We start from the raw sequence: 19,928 nt of genomic DNA on the forward strand, positions 1-19,928 counted from the left end.
AAATAATTTTTTTTCGAGGTCAGTAATTTAAATGAACACAATTTGCTTTTACCTATATAATTAAAATTACATAAAATAGATTATTGAAAGAGACTCTTCATTTATTTAAATATATATATATAATTTTGTAAAAAATTTAATAAAATGACCAAATTTAATTGCTTAAAACCCACAATACCTTGGATTTACAAATATTTAAGACATAACATCGACAAGGAAACTAAAACAAATCACTACAACTACAAAATGGTAGTGAGTTGGGTGAAAATTGTAGCTTTATTTAGGAAGTCGATGGCACCAACACTAATGCATATAGTCCTCCAAACTCCTTTTTGGATTTTCGTAGTAGGTAGTCTGTGGATTTATTAAGGATGACATTTGCTGATTAAAGTTTCAATTTTGCAGCCTGGCTAACTTTGTGATGTTCATGTATGAAGAAACTAACAAGGAGTTTAGTTACATAATTTATGGCACCTTGCCCAAGTCCCACCACTTATCATATAACAGTCTCACACTCATGATAAGATCTAAATCACTCCCTACCAAGTTTTTCCTGAAAACTTGCAAAATGCATTCATAAAATAATTCCTAATACAACAGTATAAAGTGCTTCGAAATATTCTTTACACAACCAACATTTTTATTATGTCATCAACATTGTTTTTGCACTATTTATACAACTTACAACCAAAATGTCTAACAAAACACACGGAAAGATTGACAGAAGACCGTGTACAGCAATCTCTTATATGGAACAGAGCAAAGTTCGGTTTCATGCAGTAGCTTCCTTTCCTTCATGGAGAATCATCTGATCAAAGTGTCAGATCCCTGAATATCCACAGAAGAAACAAGTTGAGAGAATGAGTATATATTCTATATACATATATAAGGATTTGACAGTGTAAAGTTTGGTTTCATGTCCAATCTTACCATATGTTATATGTGAATTCTCTCTCAAAATTATTCTAGTTTTTAGGTCCTACTACATGTACACCTTATCTGAAAATATTCCAATTTTCACTTTGTTGCGCTTTCTATTGAATTTAGTCTGGTTCTAGCTGATCATAACTGCATTATTTGCTATTAGTATACTGTAGCTCTAAAGATAAAACATGATTATTCTATATACGGATTTCATAAACCAAATTAATGGAAGTTTCAGAATTTGAACCTTATTAACAGGTTAAAGATCAAGTTATAAGTGCAAACAAAAACATGGTAGTAAAGAGAAAGAAGGGAAATTCTTACTCGTAAGGGAAATTCTTACTCTACTCAGTCAGTTAGTCATTTGAGCTATGAATATTATACTCTGCCCCTTCCATGCTCATGGTAGTAGTAGCATCATCGGCTGATGTGGTGAGCTCATCTTCAAAGTCCTCAGATGATCTTTCCATAGATAATAGAAATGGCTTTGGAGGTATTTCAAGGAGCTCAACATTGCCTTCAAGCATTTCTAAAACCTTACTCATCGAAGGACGATCCGTAGGCTTTATTTGTATACACCAGAAAGCAACTATGATCATTTTCCTTACAGTTTTCTTTTCGCTCTCAGTGGCATCTTCCACTTCTAAATCCTCCCCTCTATCAACTCGGTCATAAATCCAAGAAGGAAAATATATTTCACTAGATTGTCTGGCTTGTGCATTCAAATTGCTTCTCCTTCCCGCCATTTCCATTAACAACATTCCGAAACTATAAACATCAGCCTTATGTGTGATATTGCCAATGTTCTTGTAAAACAATTCTGGAGCAATATATCCGAGAGTACCTCGTGCTGCCGTGAGAGACACAATACTGTTATCTATAGCATGCAATTTTGCAAGACCAAAATCTGAGACTTTTGGGGTGAAGTTTTCATCTAGAAGAATGTTATGCGGTTTGATATCAAAATGCAAAATCTGCATAATACATCCCTGGTGCAAGTATTCTATTCCTTGAGCTACTCCGATTGCAATCTCAAATACTTTTTCCCAGCTCAAATTGATGTTCTTTTCTTTTGAAAATATGACCTTATCTAAAGAACTATTTGGCATAAAATCATAAACAAGGGCTTGTTTCGATCCTTCTACACAAAACCCCACAAGTCTTACCACATTAACATGATGAATTCTTCCAATGGTAGCAACTTCATTGATAAAATCTTGCCCTTGAGATTTTGACAATTCTAACAACTTTATTGCAACAAAATGACCGCTTCGAAGCTTTCCTTTGAATACAGATCCAAAGCCACCCTGCCCTAATTTTTCTTTAAAGGATTCTGTCATTCTCTTTATGTCTGAATAAGAACATCTTATGGGCATTAACTTGTTTTGCATTCGAAGAAATTCTTCAATTGTATCATCCACACACAAGTGTCTTCTTCGAAACTTAAATACTACAACTATACTCAAGCTTGAAACCCCGATTAGAGTTCTAATAGCAATAGCAACTCCTGTACAAGAAAATCAGTAATTCAAAGGCATCAACATAAAAAGCATAAAGACAAAAATTTCTTGTTTTATCTGAATTAGAGTTATGTTGATTCGACTCATAATTATATAACGAAAACCAATGATTGATTATATTAATAATCGTATAGTAAAAACAAAAGTGTTGGTAAAATTGATTCTCACCTGTTAGAATAAGGAAGATAAACTGGGTCCCTGTCAAGTGAAAATGAGTAAAGATTAGTAATTCTAAAGCAAACACACAGGGAATTCCAATGGAACACTAAAAAGCAGCGTACTTGAAGTATAATAATTAGTATAAGTGACCAGCGATGGAAAGCCGTGGGCGAGAAATATTCGAAAGCTATCGAAGTAATTGTAGAGGATGAACTTCAACCGCCATAATCTACATTTCAAAGGCTAATTCAATAAAAACAATGTTCGTTTTTCTATAAAGTACAAAAGGAAATTTATTATTGTTGAGAAAGTCGAATTCTTTAAGAGCAATTATTGAAGTATCGTAGACACTTCAAAGACTCCCCGGTGTTGATGGCTCCCCTCAACAACATTGGCAACATAAAATTGATTGATTGTTGTGAAGTTTTACATTTTGGCAAGTGTGATGTTGTTGCTGGAACGAGGCGTGTATGCGCAATCCGATGGCACGTCCTAACCCATGAGAAGCTCCCGGTGAATATCGAAAATGGATAGACGACGCAGAGCGCTGATGTTAGAAGACTGCAACCGAACGGGTCTCGGCACCTGGATTTCCACGGTGCAAGACTCATCAAAACCAGTGGCGTTCAGCGAGTCGGCGCTAAATAAAGCATAAAAGTAAGGGTAGGGAGAGGAGGCGTTCGCGCAAGGAGCGGCGTCGACGTAGAGAGAAGAGGCCATGGGTGGTCGGCAACTCACAAAATAGATAAAATCAGTAACTTCTCCGCATACAAGGGATTTAGGAAGAATGGAGCATTGTTTAGCGTCCAGACTCTGATCCACCAATCGAATTGTTCCAAAGCCATCATAAAAGATGTCTGCAACATAGAAACCCAAATCATTGCTCAAGAAGGTGCGGTTATTTTGGCAAATCAGTTCATAGGAAGGAGGGCCACACTGGGGAGGGTCGGCTTTTAATCTGAAAGGGGACCTGATGTTGGTTAAATTTCCGCAGGAAGAGGGGTTACAGCCTACACTTGTGAGTCGTCTCGCACCATTAACAGCTTCAAAAAATGAGAAAGCAGCAAGGGAAAGCAAGCCTAATGTTGCTGCAAGTTTTGTTAACATGTTAGAATTTAATAAGCCAAAAGAATAGAAGAATGACGAGAAGATAAACGTAAATCCTCCCAATCACTTGTCCAAAAGAAGTTTACAGTTTAGTGAAGATGTTGGTCGCTTTGTTTGATTGCAATGGGAGCTTATAGCTTTACGTGTACGCGTTTGCAGTTCATATAAGTCAATATATCGGGCGAATTTTCCAATCACTAGGACTACAAAAGCCCAGTCATGCCAACCGCATCAAGTCTTTGGTTTAATTTCTTTACTTCTTCAAGGCCTTCTAGCTCACGCAATTAATACCTGAAATTAAAGTTGTTGAGTCTGACTTCCACATTCCTCATTTTGCATTTTGCTTTTTTGGATATCTACTAATTTCACCTGTTTTATACCCTTTCCATTTCAGAGTTGATCAGCTGAGTGAAAGAACGGATGTGTGTATTTTATCCATTTTTTTTGGCTTTGTAGGTTTTTCATCTATTGTGCTTTGTATCGGTTAATGGTTAGATTAATTGAACTGAATTGGATTTGACGCATATATTATTTTTTACGCGTATGCAGTTTGAAACAGTCCAATCCAAAGGTAGGAATTTTCTTAGATATCTGCATGCAATAATAAATGCTAGAACCACAAACCACATCTCTTTGCTTTTCTAAACTGATCCTACCCCAAGTTAACAGGGATGATGTTCCTTCTCCTTGTTGCCTTCATGTTGATGGTGGATGAAGGTGGTGTAGCAGCACTAGATTCTGAAATATGCAAGGTCACAAGCTGCAAACGCTACGGCCCACCTGTCCGATTTCCCTTCTGGTTAAAAGACCAGCGCTGTGGCTATCCTGATCCTGGCTTCCAACTCTCCTGCTCCCAAAATAAACAGACCATGCTCCACCTGCCACGGTCAGTGAAGATGACGGTCCAGTATATAGATTACGAAAAACAGACAATTGACGTATCTGGTCCGGATGGTGAGACTTGCCTCTATCAGCAGCTTCCTTCTCTCAATTTATCAGCATCTCCGTTCAAATTCTTCGGACAACTACAAAACATTACATTGTACAATTGTTCAGAAAAGTCAGACAAAGATAGCTATGGAGTCGGTGCCTGTCCAATTATAGCTTTACCTCCCGATACTCGCAACAACTTTAACCTCGTCAATTGCACCAAATTTGTTGACATCTCAGCAATTCCTCGAGATTTTGAATTTGGTATTACCTTACAATGGTCCAAACCCATGTGCATTGAATGTGAAGCACAAGGAAGAAGTTGTAGACTGAAGAATGTTAGTACACCACCTCAAACAGAGTGTTATGACACCCCCAAACCCAGCAACCAAACAGTTACATGCCCTTCTGCTTCAACTGTCTTGTATGTTTCTTGGCTGCTTTACACTTACGCATGTTATAATTAATTTACCAACTTACTTGTGTTTTCAATTATTTACTTTTACAAGTTTATAACTATAACCAGTAGTGAATGAAAAGCTACAAATTTGTAAACCAACTAGTTACTCCTTCAATGAGAATAATTTGCGAGTACAATTACATTTTATTCTGAACAATAAGTTACATTTTTTTTTTGGTTTGTTTGCAACCTACTATACGTATAATTTCATATTTAGTGATATTTAACCTTATACTATATACTAGTTTATGAACTTAAACCAATAATTTGACACGTTTAAGACTCTAGGCTGGGTGAGTTAAAAGTAGAGTTCATTGTTTACTGAAGAAACCTTAATAGATTTTACAAGAATTTGGGCTATACTTCACTCTCTTACTAAACCAAGAAAGTTAAATAGGTCATAATAAATTTAAAAAGCTTTTCCAGGAATTAAACACAGGAACTTCTAAAACCCAGCATTTAATTTACAGCTTCACTATGCTTTATTTGTGTATTTATATTACTTTTGTATAATAATTATATTTTATGTTTACATAAACTGACACCTTAATTACTCATATTATATGAATTCTAACACATTCCGAGTATTAAATTATTTGGTCCTCTCTCTTGTGTTAAGATAATCCTGCTCTTGATTTATGATTAGAATGTTAAAAACTCATAATTTTATTGTTCCCTACCAATCTCACTATATACAACTCCTTTTTTCTTCCTCATCCCCTGATACCATAGTAACACTAACTTGCATGCCTTTACACGCTTGGTCATGGTTAAAATTATATTTAGGAACACAGAAAGCTGATACATTTCCATTATTTTACAGGGCTTCCTACGAAGGTAAAGCTAATTATTACAGGTATGCAATGTTTCTCTCCGTTATTGTATACGATTTTACACAAGGCTTGTGTGAGTTGTCAACTTCATTGCAGTTCTCCTCTATTTAAGTTGCTATCAGAGGAAACGTACTAATTTGGAGCATATTTTATCTGCAGGTGCAATCCTAACTTCGTTTCTTATTCTACTGACTGTCATTGGACTATACTATGTATACCATCAGGAGAAGAAAAAGAAAGAGAGCCAAGGCAAGATTGAAAAGTTTTTAGAAGATAATAAAGCTTTTAAGCCCTCAAGATACTCTTTTGCTGATATTAAGAGGACAACAAATGAATTCAAGGACAAACTCGGGCAGGGTGGTTACGGAACCGTGTTCAAAGGAAGGCTGTCTAATGATGTTTTGGTAGCTGTTAAGATCCTCAATGACTCCAAAGGCAATGGGGAAGAGTTCATCAACGAAGTGGGCTCCATGAGCAGAATCCACCATGTCAATGTGACTCGCTTAGTCGGATTTTGTGCTGATGGATACAAACGAGCACTTGTTTATGAATACTTACCGAATGAGTCATTAGAGAAGTTCATATTTTCAGCCAAGGGCGAGAATCATGTCCTTGGTTGGAATAAGCTTCAAGATATTGCCTTAGGTATAGCCAAAGGGATTGAATACCTACATCAAGGTTGCGAGCAACGGATCCTACATTTCGACATCAAACCTCACAATATTTTGTTAGACCAGAACTTCAATCCTAAGATATCTGATTTTGGTCTAGCTAAGTTGTGTTCCAAGGATCAAAGTGCAGTTTCTATGACAGCAGCCAGAGGAACCATGGGCTATATAGCACCCGAGGTCTTATCTAGGAACTTTGGGAACGTTTCATATAAATCAGATGTTTATAGTTTCGGAATGCTACTACTTGAAATGGTTGGAGGGAGAAAAAACATCAATGTCACAGTGGAGAACACAAGCCAGGTGTACTTCCCAGAATGGGCGTATAATCATTTGGACAATGGAGAAGAGACAAGAATAAGAATTGAAAACGAAAGCCATTCCGAGATTGCAAGAAAACTTACGATTGTTGGACTTTGGTGCATTCAATGGTATCCAGTAGATCGTCCTTCAATGAAAGTTGTGATTCAAATGTTGGAAGGTGAAGCAGACAGTCTCACTAAGCCACCAAATCCTTTTGGAGCCGCAGATCATATGAAGATGAGTGCTTTCAAATATAAAAAACCTGTTAATATAGAGCTAGCAGTTATTGCTGAGTAAACATGAGTTCAATTATATAAAGTTAATGAAGCAAACAAGAATGGTATATATATATGTATTCTGAAAATTTTGAACTTGGTTCGGTTCTTGATTTTTACCAAAGCAAATACAATACATTCGAATTCAGCTCGACTCATTACTTCTGCTACTCAAACTGAGGACAACAATGTCTGTCCCCAAGTATGTCCAACTGATTGGATAGACCATATTGATCAACTTATGCTTTGCAACTAATTGAGAACTTCCCTTAGCAAGTAGCTCTCATTTCCTCTGCACTCATGCTATTAATTTAAGATAGCAGTTTTGTACCTGTTCATTCCCTTGGAGTAACTAATATTAAATTACCTAAAGAGGACACATTTAGTCTTGGCCTGAGCTTGGTTAAACTAATAAAGTCTTCAAATAGATAGCTCGTAACGTGGGATGCAACCCATGAAAGTTGAGAAATGATATGCAATCTTTTAAAATTTCCATTTCTCCATTGAACTTCAATGAATAAAAGGCCAGTACAGACAACATGAACCCTTGGAGTTACGCTTGGGATTTCCCCAACATGAATTCATTCTACTTTCTAGAGCTCAGATTGATATATCAAACCTCATCATTTCTCAATGCAGAAGAAATCTCAAATATAGCATTAGCATCCATGAAATGGAACTAAATTAGAAACAAGGCATGGTTGCTGATTCAACTCTGCTTCCAACTGACTCCTCCAAAGCATTAATCAAAATGACTACCGTATGGACAACACAGCCATCCAACCAAGATTCTAACACCAGGTTTTAAGTGTCAACAATTGGTCTGTTATAAAAAGCATTCATATGATAATGGTTGGAGGAATACATATACTTCTACTGCTGTTTTCAACATTATACTGCAGAAAAGCAGCTAATCCAGCAATCCTAAGCATCTGGCTTTAGAAAATAGAAATAATCATAGAGACAAATAGAAAGTTACCACATCAGTGAATTCATCTTTCGGACAATAAGATATGTCAATTCCCTTCTACTTATACAGAAAAAATGAAAAGCAACAGGGTAGGAGGGCGCAGTTATTGCCTCTTCAGTGAATTCATCTCCTGGGTTCCACATCTACATCTCTTTACCGATCCCTCAGTTTCCACAGTAGTTTCTCCCAACCACCTTTGCAAATTACTGCAAATGCATTTAGCACCTCTCATGTCTGCAGAAAATTATCCTCGTTTATAGGAATTCCATGTGCAATCAAATTCAACACAAACCGCCCAGAATTATTAATGAGGTATCACTGTTTGTATAACAGAAATTCAATAGAAAGATTCCCTCCATCTGGAATGAACTTAATGCCAGTCATCCATCTAGCAGAAGCACAATACCAGAAGACAGAACAATAAATGTGCCTAAAAGTTCTCTTTCCTTAGGTAGAAACCACCACTTTATGAAATAAAATAAATAAGATCGGAAAAGCTCCATTGAAAAAAGGTTGTATATTTAGCTGCTTCTCAAATGCAACAAAAATTCACCATTACAGCCAAAGGGGCATAAGTCTTGGCGAGAAAAAAAAATTAGAAAGATCATCATAACACCCATATGCTAATATCAGGTGTAAACTGGACAAGCAAAACAAAACTGAAGTTTTTCCAACCACTTGAAAATGAAATTGGGCAGCCCCATCTCCCTGACCACAAGGTGAGAGGTATATTTCTCTCTTCACTCTCATTCATAAGCCTTTTCCCAATCATCTACAACCTCCAATGGCTCTGTTTCATTTAAACCCCCACCCAGCAGCCCAGCTGAACTTGAATTGGCAGCATTTGAATCCATTTTTGACAAGGATTGAACCCCAGCCAGCTTTGAAGGATCTTCTGATCGAACTGCTCCAGAAGATGAGCTTACACCTGTTTCAGAATCCAGAACACTCCAGCGGTTAACTGAAGCAGCAATTGGAGCATCTTTGCCTTTCCATGCAGAGCCCGGATCTGAAGTGACACCAAGAGACTCATCACCACCCCATGAATCTTCCTTCCAACCAAGCTCCTGCACCACAGCCTTCTTCCATGGATTTGCCTTTACAGCAGAACTTGGCCCTGTTCCTCCCCACGCATTATTAGCAGATGATGCTCCACCACTTTGAACAAAGGCAATTGCCCCAGTATAAATTGATCCATGATCCAATCTCCTCATAGCTGTTGCAGCTCGAGCAGGATCACTAAATACAGCCAATGCATTCTTGTCATTCAACCAAACAAGTTCACACTCCCCACCAAACCTCAACACTAATGCACTTATATCAGATTCTCGGGGCAAATCTAGGAAAGAAACAACAAGCCTTGGATCCATGTCTACTGGAGGATCAAAAACAGGAGGGTGTAACGCCCCAGTACTGGTCGACCCTTTAGCCCCAATGATGCGAGCTGGTGGTTTGGATTTGGCAGTAACATGAACCACAATAAAACGTTTGGGCTCCCAACCAGCAGCACTAATAGTAAGCTTCCACCTTTCTGCTATTATCCTGATAGCATCTCTCTTATCCTTCAGCATTGGACAGAACACATGAACCTTCAGACCCGTTGTTGTTCCTCTGTTCTTGCCAAGTACCAAAAGCTTGCATCTCTCTTCTACAGCTAGAACCCACTTCGGATCACGCCTGTACAGGTCAAAAAGCACCTCTGACGCAACCAAATTCTCACCAAAATGAAGTGCGTCCAAATTTGGGGGAGTGATGTCAAAGGCATCTGCAAGAATCCGTTTGCGCTCCAACTTAGCACATTCATCATCACACATAAGCTTCCTTTGTCCAAGAGGAATCTTTTTGCCAGTTGATTCCACTAGTTGAAGAGGCACGGGCAATTTTTGGATAATAGAAGCTTCAAAAACTGTATCAGCATTGAAGCCACCAGTACAGCCCCCAGCATCGCAAGGGACAGTTGCGCTTAGCCGGCCACAAGAACACGTGATTGTAACTCGAAAATCACACCTAACATCAGGACATGGTGCAGAGGGATGACAAGGTGCAGAACATGTATGCCTGCAGTCTCTCCGAGGGGCACCACATGTCTGCCCACAAGAGGTCCTGACACCAGGCTCAGCTCCAGATGATGCATCACATGGCGCTGGGTGACACGTCCTCCCACATGCATGTAATCCACATTGCCTGGTCTTCCCGCAGAGCTTGTTACATCTGATATCTTTTGACCCACAAGGAATGTTCCTAAGAACAACATGTCCTCCAATGCATTCCTTCGCCACAGGCACAGAACAAGGTGGACAGTCTCCAAAATGGCAGCTGTGAGAAGACGAATGGCCACAAGGCTGAGGAACTGAGCATGGAAGTTGACATGAAGGTGGTGGTGTACCACAAGGCAATGGTGGAGGGATTGAAGTTCTTCCACAAGCACATGTCAAATCAGTAAAGATCGTTTCCAAGCATGGGGGGCAGTGACCACTGTGACAAAGAGATTCACAAGAATGCTGTCCACACCTCAGCTTCTTCCCACATGCCATTTGGCAGAAGTGTGGATCCCAACCACCGGAGCGAAGACTATTAGAGTTTGAGAGAGGGCAGCATCGCTCGCTACATCGATGTCTACCACAACTCTTCTTACGCCCACAAGGCTTGTCACATGTAAATCTCTCATTTTCAAGTGTTGTTTTGTAGCATTCCACCCTCCGCGAAGTTGATCCACAGAGGCATTTTTGGGTGACAAGAACTAGACAAGGTGGACAATTCCCAGCATGACAGACTTGGTCACATCGGTGCACTTGACAAGGAAGGAACTTGGCACATGTCTCTGAACAAGTTGGAATTGGGTCCAAACAACTTTGCCTTTGCTCCTGCAAGCTTGTTTTCCCACAGTAACAAGACCTGATCTTGCTTGGCATCAGCTCACAATCCCCACAAGGACCAGGATGGCAATTTTCATCACAGTAATGGTTACCACATCTAAGCTTCTTTCCACACGTTGAACTACAAGAAAAAATGCCATCTTCTGCTTTCACCTTTCCCTTCACAACCATGTCACCGCAGACGACAACTTCAACCTTTTTCTTGCAGAAACAGGGGGCATTAATTAGAACTTTGCAAGGATCACAAGCTCCGACATGGCAAATACGTTCACACTGATGGCGCCCACACTCAAGAAGTTTACCACACCGCTGACCACAAGTAAGAACCGACTTCCTATCAGAACATCTGGTTGTAATAACTTTCTTACCACAAGGACACAAACGTGGTGGAGCAAACGCCTTACAAGGAGGACATGGACCAGGGTGACATTGCAAGACACAAACATGAGGGCAAAGTTCATCCTTCATCACCCTAGAACCTAATCCCAGCTCCTTCTCAAGGGGCTTTCCACAGGGCTCCCCGCATGAATGCGGAGTCAAGTACAAATCAGAAGGAGGGTCGGTCCTCTTTCCACAAAAGCAAACATACCGTATCTCCTTAGAGGATGTGAACTGCACAGACTGACAGCCCGGACAACGCCAATTAAAACCCTGATTCTTCTCGGCCACCAAATCAACAGAAGTGGGTGCCCTCGCCCATTTCTTAATACAATTGAGGTGAAAGATAGAATAACAACTTGAGCACGACCATATAGCACCAGACCTCGGTACCATATCATAACAAATCATACATTCAACCGTACTCTTTATAAGCTTGTCCTGAATTTCCTGCACAAGCTGTGGCAAATTAGGATCAACCTCCTTCCTTACCGCCACCTGAGTCTCACTCCTTCCCTTTTCCCTATCTCTCCTATGGTTGGTGGGCCGACCAGTTTGTCTGTACCTATTATCATTTCGTGTTGAGGTTTGATTGACATTAGGGGTTGAATTAGAGGCGGCCGTTGAGCTGCTTTCAACGGTGGTGGTTGTGGATGAAGATCCTCTAGGAACCCATTCTTGACGAGTGCTTTGTGAAGGGTTTCTTGATCTATTTCGGCCTTGAAAGCTCATAATTTTGTAGTTGAAGTCAACGAACTTTGTAAATCCGATGGAATTTTTTTGTGTGTGTGTGGACGAAACAAAAGATTCAAATACTAACTTTATAGCTTTGATCCTCCTCCTAAAACTGTAATACCACAAAAATAAAAAGAACATCAATAACCCCAGCAATCCCTTGGTTCGAAAGGGTAAACAGATAGGCAAAACAAACAAAAGAATCAAACGAATAGTTGAGAAAATTGATATTCAATCAAAAAGAGAAAAACATCTCGGTTACAGGAAATCCCAAAAACCAAATCTGGAATCATGCAAAGAGATGAGAAAGGGAACGCACCTGATGAAGAAAATGAAAACCAAAACTTAATGCTTATGATTCCTGTTTGTGTGGGGGCATAACAAGTGAGGGGGGTCTCCCTTTTCTCGAAAATGAGAAAACCGACAGGTAGAAAGGGTGGAGATGGAGAGGGAGAGGGAGAGGGAGAGGGAGAGGGGGAGTATATATAGGGAAGGATTGGCTTGGGGCTAAAGGAAAACGAGACTAATTCGTCACCATAAAACAACCGAGTTAAAATATGGGCATGTTATGATGTTTCAACTTTCAAGCATATGCATACGGCTGGCAATGGCGTGCATCCTTGCTGCCCACTCAAGGGGCTTGACTCAGCCGCCTTATCTCACCTGCATCTCCATGGGCCTTGGCCCGAATTCTACATAGCAGTTTAATGTAGAAATTGCCCAATTTGCACTCTTAGAAACGGTGCCCTCAGGCCTGAGCTACCCACTTGGATATGGCTCTTTCTATTATTTTCATTTATTATGTATGTTACCAATTTTATATTTTAATAATTAATTAAATAAATTATTTATAATTGATTAATACAAATATTAGACTGACTTTATGAAATTGAATTTCACCTCTCCCCAATCAATATTTCATTTCTATTCCTTTTCAATTTAAAATATGTTTTAGAACAGTATTTCCGGCTGCTAATCTAAATTACGCACAAGTTTAAGATAAATTTAAAATATTATCTTTGTTGTTGATTATTTTATTATATTAACATTTAATAATAAAAAATATTATTATAATATTATAATTAAACAATAATTCTTATAACATAATTGTTTTAAAATTAAATATGTTGTAAGCATCCAAAACTTAAATTCGATCTCAAGAAATTCTATTCTTCCTCTCGAAATATAAATAAATAATAACTCTTAAATAAATAATCACATTATGAAGCAATTAATAGAACTATAATTAAACCGCAATAACATTAAATAAAACAATATATAAGTTTTAATAAAATTTGTTTCAATTTTATAAAACAACTAAGATATAGATAAACCAACCCTAAAACAACCTTAGTATTGTTCACATCAACCACCATGCATGAAGGAGGGGAAGAGCATCGGGTTCTGGCGAAGGCAATCTACCTGGCCAACCGCATGCATGCAATCCAAAGTAACTCATTGGAAAATTTTGATAGCTTTTAAAATTTTATAAATCAAGCCTTTTTATTATTTATAGTAATAAATTTTACCAAATTTATTACTTTTATTATCTATGTTTTTTACTAAGTAGTCTAGTCGTTTCCAGCTTTCTGCCAACATATTTTTCTTCACTTTTTTCGAACCATCAGTTTTTATAGAAAATGTGCTCTAAAAATACGAACCAATTACACAATTAAATTTTAAAAATTAAATCTCTCTTTAAGCTAGAAGCTTAACTCGAGTCCTCATGAAAAATATAATTTATTTTGGAAATAAATCTCACTATAATTTAGTAGAGTAATTACGTTAAAGATGATATATTTTTGTCATAACTTATAATCTCATTTTATAAAAAAAGTGTAACGTCCCAAAAATCTAATCTTTGATATCAATGATAAAATACGTTATAATAAATTATTTACTTTAATTATTTACGGCCTTGAATGCATGTTTTTGGTTATGAGTTCAAAACCCTTTGTCAGCAAGTTGAAAGTGGGATATGATTTGATTTTTTTAAATAAATAGGTTTTAATTAACTAATTAATTTTCCTTTTCCCAAAATACCCCACGTTTCCCCCCTCTGTTTCATGTTCATTTTGTTTTTTTTTTAATTAATTTTTTACTCCCACATTCCCCAATAGTTTCACGTCTGTTTCTTCTTATTATTTTTTTTGTTTCTTTCGTTTGTTTGTTTGTTCTATCGTTTTGTGCGTCGCTTCTTTCCATTTTTTTTTCTTTCACTTCAATCGGTTCTTGATTCCTGTGTGGTGGTGCTTTCAATTTTGTTCTTGTGTTGGTGAGGATCAATCTCTGCTCTCTTTGCGATTGTAAATTTCTGGGTTCTGGTAAGTAAATGTTCTCTCTAGATTTTTATAAGGGTTCATGGTTAATGCTTTAATTACTCTTTTGGAGCATGGGTTAATTTTATGAAACATTCGTTGTTAGGTATTAATAAAAAAGGCCGAATTTCCCCTTCTGCGAATTAATTGTGTGAGGAATTGTTGTGGACGTTTGGTAAGTTGTTGAATGCTTAAGAGTTCAATTTTGGATTTAGTAATGCATATATTCGCGTTTGATCGAGTGAGTTATTTGGGAAAAAAAAATTGAGGAATCATGGCTAATTTAGTCGATTGAACATTGTTTTTAGGTTCGGCAAGTCTTGTGATTGCTTCCGTATCAAATCGAATCAGGTGTGTAACAAAAATCCGAGAAAATAGCGAATAGCGAAAGCCGAAAAAGGGGATTGTTGACACCACACAGCCGTGTGAGACACACAATCTGAGCCAATTGGGCTGTGTGGGCCACACGGGAGTGTGTGAGTGTAACACCCCTAACCCGTATCTGTCGCTGAGGTCAAAGGTGTTACCAGACAAATAGGAACATTTTACGAATAATTCATATACCTCATCCACAATCATATTCAAGCATTACCATAGAGTCCCTTATATAGGTCATCGAGACCTTAAACATGCATTAGAAAGGGGTAGGGACTAAACCGAGCTCATACAAAATTTTTCAAAAACTTAAACATTTTTCAAAGTTGTACAGGTCACATGCTCGTGTGAATAGGCCGTGTGCCTCACACGGCTTTAGACACGCCTGTGTGTCTAGGTCGTGTAAAAATAGGGCATACATACTGACTTGTCCAGACGGCCACATGACACGTCCGTGTGCCAGGCTGTGTGAAAATTAGGGAGGCTACTGACTTGAGTCACACGGCCAGTCACACGTCCATGTGTCTAGCTCGTGGTTGAAACTGACTTGGCCACACGGCCTAGCATACGCCCGTGTGTGCGACTGTGTGGTTTGCCCAGGCTCATTTCGAAATAGCCCTCGAGTAACACAGCTGAGGCACACGCTCGTGTCTATGCCCGTGTAGGCAAAAATAGGCCATTTACACGGCCAAAATGCCACCCATTAAGGGTCCTCCTTACTAGCAACAAATAAGCATCAGCTGCATACCAAATGTTTAACCATTTCACAACCAATACATACACCAATTATGCCATATCGTTATCAACCAATTTCATGCTCAATAACCATACCAAATTATGCCAAATCATCAAATAAACACACACCAAAACATACCAAATTGACCAATTCACTTGTCCATTCAAGAACACATCGCATATGCATAATTTGTATCACATATCATATACCAAAATCAAACCATAAGTTCAACCATAATTAAGCCATATCACATGGCTCAATATACACTTTACAAACATATTCAACTACCTCTGGCCTATACATGCCATACTCCAATATTTATATTTTCAAAATCTACCAAAATAGAGTTTGATAGTGTGGTGATGATCCTCGATGATCCTCGAGCTCCCGATAGCTACGATATTTAAAAAAACAATGCAAACACACACAAAGTAAGCTTTCAAAAGCTTAGTAAGCCATATACAAATAAACTTATCACAAATCACAACTATAAACAAATCATTTATATGATTTATAGCATAATTCAATGTCAAGTTCATATTTCTCATTTAGCTCAAATACTTAGAACCATTTGCTCACATGTACATCACATTTCTATATAATACAAATATACTTTATATGTTCACACATATAAACATATACTTACCTTTCATTCTCAAACTTAATATACATTTCATACGTGCCTGAATTGGATACATGTTCACATAGTCATTGATTTTCTTGGAATGCCCGTTGAATCGTTCGGAATCAATAAGGATACTCGGATAGCTAGGAAAGCTCATACAATGCCAACGTCCCAGACTTGGTCTTACATGTAATCAAATATCGATGCCACTGTCCTAGACAGGGTCTTACATGAAATTAAATACGATGCCGATGTCCCAGACATGGTCTTACACGTAAATCATAAGTCGATGCCAACGTCCCAGATGCGGTCTTACATGAAAACACATATCGGATCCTATGTCATGACATATGTATCCTAACTATTCATATGGTTCGTACGGGGCTTTTCGGACGTCGAAACTTTGTCGATACTTTTTCGGATATCTTATGCTCAACTCATATAATCATTCATCACAATTCAATTTCATATAAACATAAATAATTTAACTTAAACATGTTTATTTGTATATCGACTTACATCGTACAGATATGAACGGAAACGAGCAACTATTCAACAACTTTCGTTTTCCCCCGATCTAATTCCTTTTCTTTGGTTCTTGATCTAAACATATTCAAATTTAGCTTTTTTATTCAACAAATCATTCAAATCAATCCATAAACACATATTTAGGCATTTTGCAAATTAGCCCTCATATTTTCATATTTTGACTTTAGTCTTTAATTCACAAAATCACAAAATACACATAATTTCTTTGCACACATGCCTAGCCAAATTCTCATAATGTTCATAAAAGTCCACATATTTCATTTATTTCTAATTTTAGTCCTTCAATTTAAAATTTTCACAATTTAGCCCATTTTACTCAAATTCATCAAAAATTCAAAGACAAAATATGTCAACCCAATACATATATTTCATTTACTAACATCAAACTTCATAAAACTCATAGTTTCATTAATAGCTCAACTCAAAATCATTAAAAATTTCAGAAATTCAAACACGGGCTTGATAGAACTCTAAGCAACGATCACAAAAACGTAGAAATTATCGAAAACGGATCAAAACACATACCTCACTCAAACAAAACAATGGCCGAACCCTAGAACTCTTTTTCCCTTTTCTTTTTCTTGTATTTTGGGCAATGGATGAAAGAATTAAGTAAAATTTAGCTTTGGTTTTAATTAATATAACATTAATATGCATATTACCAATTTAACCTTATTATTAATCATTAAAATTCCACCAACTAATGCCCATTAATGTCATTTAATTCATTCCATGGTCAAATAACCTTATAAATACCTCATAACTAATAAACCATAACAAATAGGCACTTAAACAAATAGAAGGTCACTTTTACATTTTACGCGATTAGGTCCTTTTTTTAAATTAAGCACAAATGATCAAATTTTCATACGAAACTTTCACACATGTCAATTCACATATTATAAGCACGAAAAATAATATTAAAGTATTTTTTTACTCGGATTTGTGGTCCCGAAACCACTATTTTGACTAGGGTCTAAATTGGGCTGTTACAGTAAGGCCGTGTGCTAGGCTATGTGGGCCACATGGATGGGCCATGTAGGTCGTGTGGGCCACACGGGCGTGTGAGCCTAAAATTTTGAATTTTACCCTAGGGTCGTAAGTATCATTCGAGATGAACATAGGCCTCCCATAAGGTCTATATAGTACTAATTAAGCTTTAAAATATGAATTCTGATGTTTTGTAAGCATAAAAATATTAATTTGTGTTGTATGTAAATATGATATATACACAGCATGAACCGTGTTTATGGTAGGTCTAATCCTTATCTATTATGGGAGCATGTATTTCATGTATATTTTGTTATTTGTTAATTCCTGTATGTGCATTAGGGGGGTTTGTGTATATGGAGGAAGTGTGGGCAGATATACCTCTACCATATCTGGTGACACAGCCACACATATTTCTATAAGTGGCGATAAATCGTCTAATTATCAAGCAGCCAAGTTGTGAATACTCTGAAAAGTGTCATACCGACACTAAGCGGTGTATAGGTGTAACACACCTAACCCATCCCTGTCACCAGATCGGGGTCATAGGGTATTACGATGACATTCTAAATATTTAACAATTCATACCAACAAATATTAAATCATAATTACAATTGATCAATCTCAATTCATTCATAATCTAACATACACTTATGGGCCTTAAAACGAGTCTATGAGGCCCTAAAAATAAATTAGAAACATTCTGGGGTCAATTTGGGACCAAACGAAAAAGTCAAGAAAATTTGAATAATTTTGAAAACAGGGGACACACGGCCATATGGCTAGGCCAAGTGTCACAACCTATACCAGGTGGACATTTGATGTTGAGTCACACGGCCGTGTAGCTGGCCATGTCTCAAACCGTGTAACAATTTGTTTTAAAACACACAGGCTTGTTACTGACCATGTCTCAGATCGTGTAACAATCTGTTTTAAGACACAAGGCCGTGCCGCAGGCCGTGTAAAACTTGTACCTAAAGACAATAAGACACACGACCATGTGGATAGACTGTGTGGGTCACATGGCCGTGTGATAGCCCGTGTCTTAGGCCGTGTATACCAAATTTTGCTTCAAAAACAAGGTAAAATTTACACCTAACTTGGCCACCAATCCAAACCTAAAACCATAACAAAAAAATACTCTCAAACAAGTCAAAACATATCAATTACCTACAATTTATTGTGCTAACCAATGTGCCATTCAAAGGCACCTCAAACAAAGCCTATGTAACACCCCTTACCCAAGTCCAAGGCCGAGACTGGGCATGAGGCATTACCACACTTAATCACATGCATACAATCATTTCCAAGTCACTAAGACTTAATTAAATTTAAAGCTCTTTCGAACTTTATTTAAACTCCTTAGTGTGGGCCTACGAGGCCTCAAACTTTCATTGGAAACCATTTGGAACCAACTCGGGTCTTAAAACCGACTAAATAAAAATAACTCTTGTAACATGGCACACACCCGTATGGAAGGGCAACATGCCTGTGTGGTCATTACAACATGGCCTTGTTGATGGCCCGTGTGACACACATGACCTAAGCATCTAGGGACACACTCGTGTCTGTGGCCCGTATCTAAAAACCTTGACATTCTGTTTCTGACGTCAGCATCCAATTTAAGGCACATAGCTGAGGCACATGCCCCTGGCCAGAGGCCATGTCCTCCATACGGCTGAGACACATGGTCGTATCTCTTCCTGTGTGTTTACTAGTATGCATACTGACTTGAAATTTTTACGTGCAGGGGACATAAGGCCAACACACGGCTGGACAACACGCCTATAGGGCTGGCCGTGTGTCACACATGGCCTAGGCACACGCATATGTGTCTACCTGTATGGTCAATATAGGGATATCTACCAAGCCCTTTGCCACCCTGAAACATAACATAACAACAACCATAGCTAAAGTCTATATACAATTCATGTATTCACCATACCAAAAATTTCTCATTCATGAAAGACTACTTTGCATTCATATAATAATTTTCAATATTAGCCATTTTTCATGGCCTTGTACAAAATGAGTCAAATATTAAAGCAAGCCAATGCATTTGGCCCAAAACAATGTGACACTAAAACAAAACCAAAGGGTCCTATACATGCCATAATCAACAATAAAAGATCTAACTATACCAAGTGCTTCGGATGATAGTGTGACTAGCTTCTTCGACGTAGGCAAGGATCCTTGA

The 19,928-nt window shown here is 37.9% G+C and overlaps 3 protein-coding genes across 5 annotated transcripts; 1 reads left to right on the top strand and 2 right to left on the bottom strand.

Annotated features, from left to right (window-relative positions):
- Positions 1–262: 262 nt before the first annotated feature.
- Positions 263–3,214, bottom strand: LOC107888782 (rust resistance kinase Lr10). Of its 2 annotated transcripts, none has more exons than XM_041077668.1 (4): positions 3,034–3,214; positions 2,613–2,642; positions 1,268–2,431; positions 263–828 (listed from the first exon to the last, which is right to left on the bottom strand). In XM_041077668.1, the coding sequence occupies exons 1-3, from the start codon at positions 3,212–3,214 to the stop codon at positions 1,281–1,283; spliced, it is 1,362 nt and encodes a 453-aa protein (XP_040933602.1). In that variant the 3' UTR covers positions 263–828; positions 1,268–1,280. The 2 variants fall into 2 exon arrangements, with proteins under 2 accessions (XP_040933602.1, XP_040933601.1); XM_041077667.1 differs by having other exon boundaries at positions 265–828; positions 1,249–2,431.
- Positions 3,215–3,840: 626 nt separating this feature from the next.
- LOC107888780 (rust resistance kinase Lr10) lies at positions 3,841–7,333 on the top strand. 2 transcript variants are annotated; one of them, XM_041077669.1, is made up of 3 exons: positions 3,841–5,064; positions 5,924–5,956; positions 6,093–7,333. In XM_041077669.1, the coding sequence occupies exons 1-3, from the start codon at positions 4,977–4,979 to the stop codon at positions 7,199–7,201; spliced, it is 1,230 nt and encodes a 409-aa protein (XP_040933603.1). In that variant the 5' UTR covers positions 3,841–4,976; the 3' UTR covers positions 7,202–7,333. The 2 variants fall into 2 exon arrangements, with proteins under 2 accessions (XP_040933603.1, XP_040933604.1); XM_041077670.1 differs by having other exon boundaries at positions 5,924–5,937; positions 6,158–7,333.
- A 1,318-nt stretch (positions 7,334–8,651) lies between these two features.
- Positions 8,652–12,763, bottom strand: LOC107888779 (NF-X1-type zinc finger protein NFXL1). The gene is made up of 2 exons (XM_016812982.2): positions 12,458–12,763; positions 8,652–12,250 (listed from the first exon to the last, which is right to left on the bottom strand). The coding sequence occupies exon 2, from the start codon at positions 12,133–12,135 to the stop codon at positions 8,896–8,898; it is 3,240 nt and encodes a 1,079-aa protein (XP_016668471.1). The 5' UTR covers positions 12,136–12,250; positions 12,458–12,763; the 3' UTR covers positions 8,652–8,895.
- Positions 12,764–19,928: the final 7,165 nt, after the last annotated feature.

This window comes from Gossypium hirsutum, chromosome A09 (assembly GCF_007990345.1).
Source record: "Gossypium hirsutum isolate 1008001.06 chromosome A09, Gossypium_hirsutum_v2.1, whole genome shotgun sequence".
Classification (NCBI taxonomy): Eukaryota; Viridiplantae; Streptophyta; class Magnoliopsida; order Malvales; family Malvaceae; genus Gossypium; species Gossypium hirsutum.

Excerpts from the sequence above, each read along its gene's own strand:
- LOC107888782 (XM_041077668.1), bottom strand. The coding sequence starts at position 3,214 with ATGAGTCTTGCACCGTGGAAATCCAGGTGCCGAGACCCGTTCGGTTGC. Across the intron at positions 2,643-3,033 it reads AACATCACACTTGCCAAAAT|GGACCCAGTTTATCTTCCTT; the intron begins GTAAAACTTCAC and ends TTCACTTGACAG. Across the intron at positions 2,432-2,612 it reads TATCTTCCTTATTCTAACAG|GAGTTGCTATTGCTATTAGA; the intron begins GTGAGAATCAAT and ends TTTCTTGTACAG.
- LOC107888780 (XM_041077669.1), top strand. The coding sequence starts at position 4,977 with ATGTTAGTACACCACCTCAAACAGAGTGTTATGACACCCCCAAACCCA. Across the intron at positions 5,065-5,923 it reads CCTTCTGCTTCAACTGTCTT|GGCTTCCTACGAAGGTAAAG; the intron begins GTATGTTTCTTG and ends ATTATTTTACAG. Across the intron at positions 5,957-6,092 it reads GGTAAAGCTAATTATTACAG|GTGCAATCCTAACTTCGTTT; the intron begins GTATGCAATGTT and ends TTTTATCTGCAG.
- LOC107888779 (XM_016812982.2), bottom strand. The coding sequence starts at position 12,135 with ATGAGCTTTCAAGGCCGAAATAGATCAAGAAACCCTTCACAAAGCACT.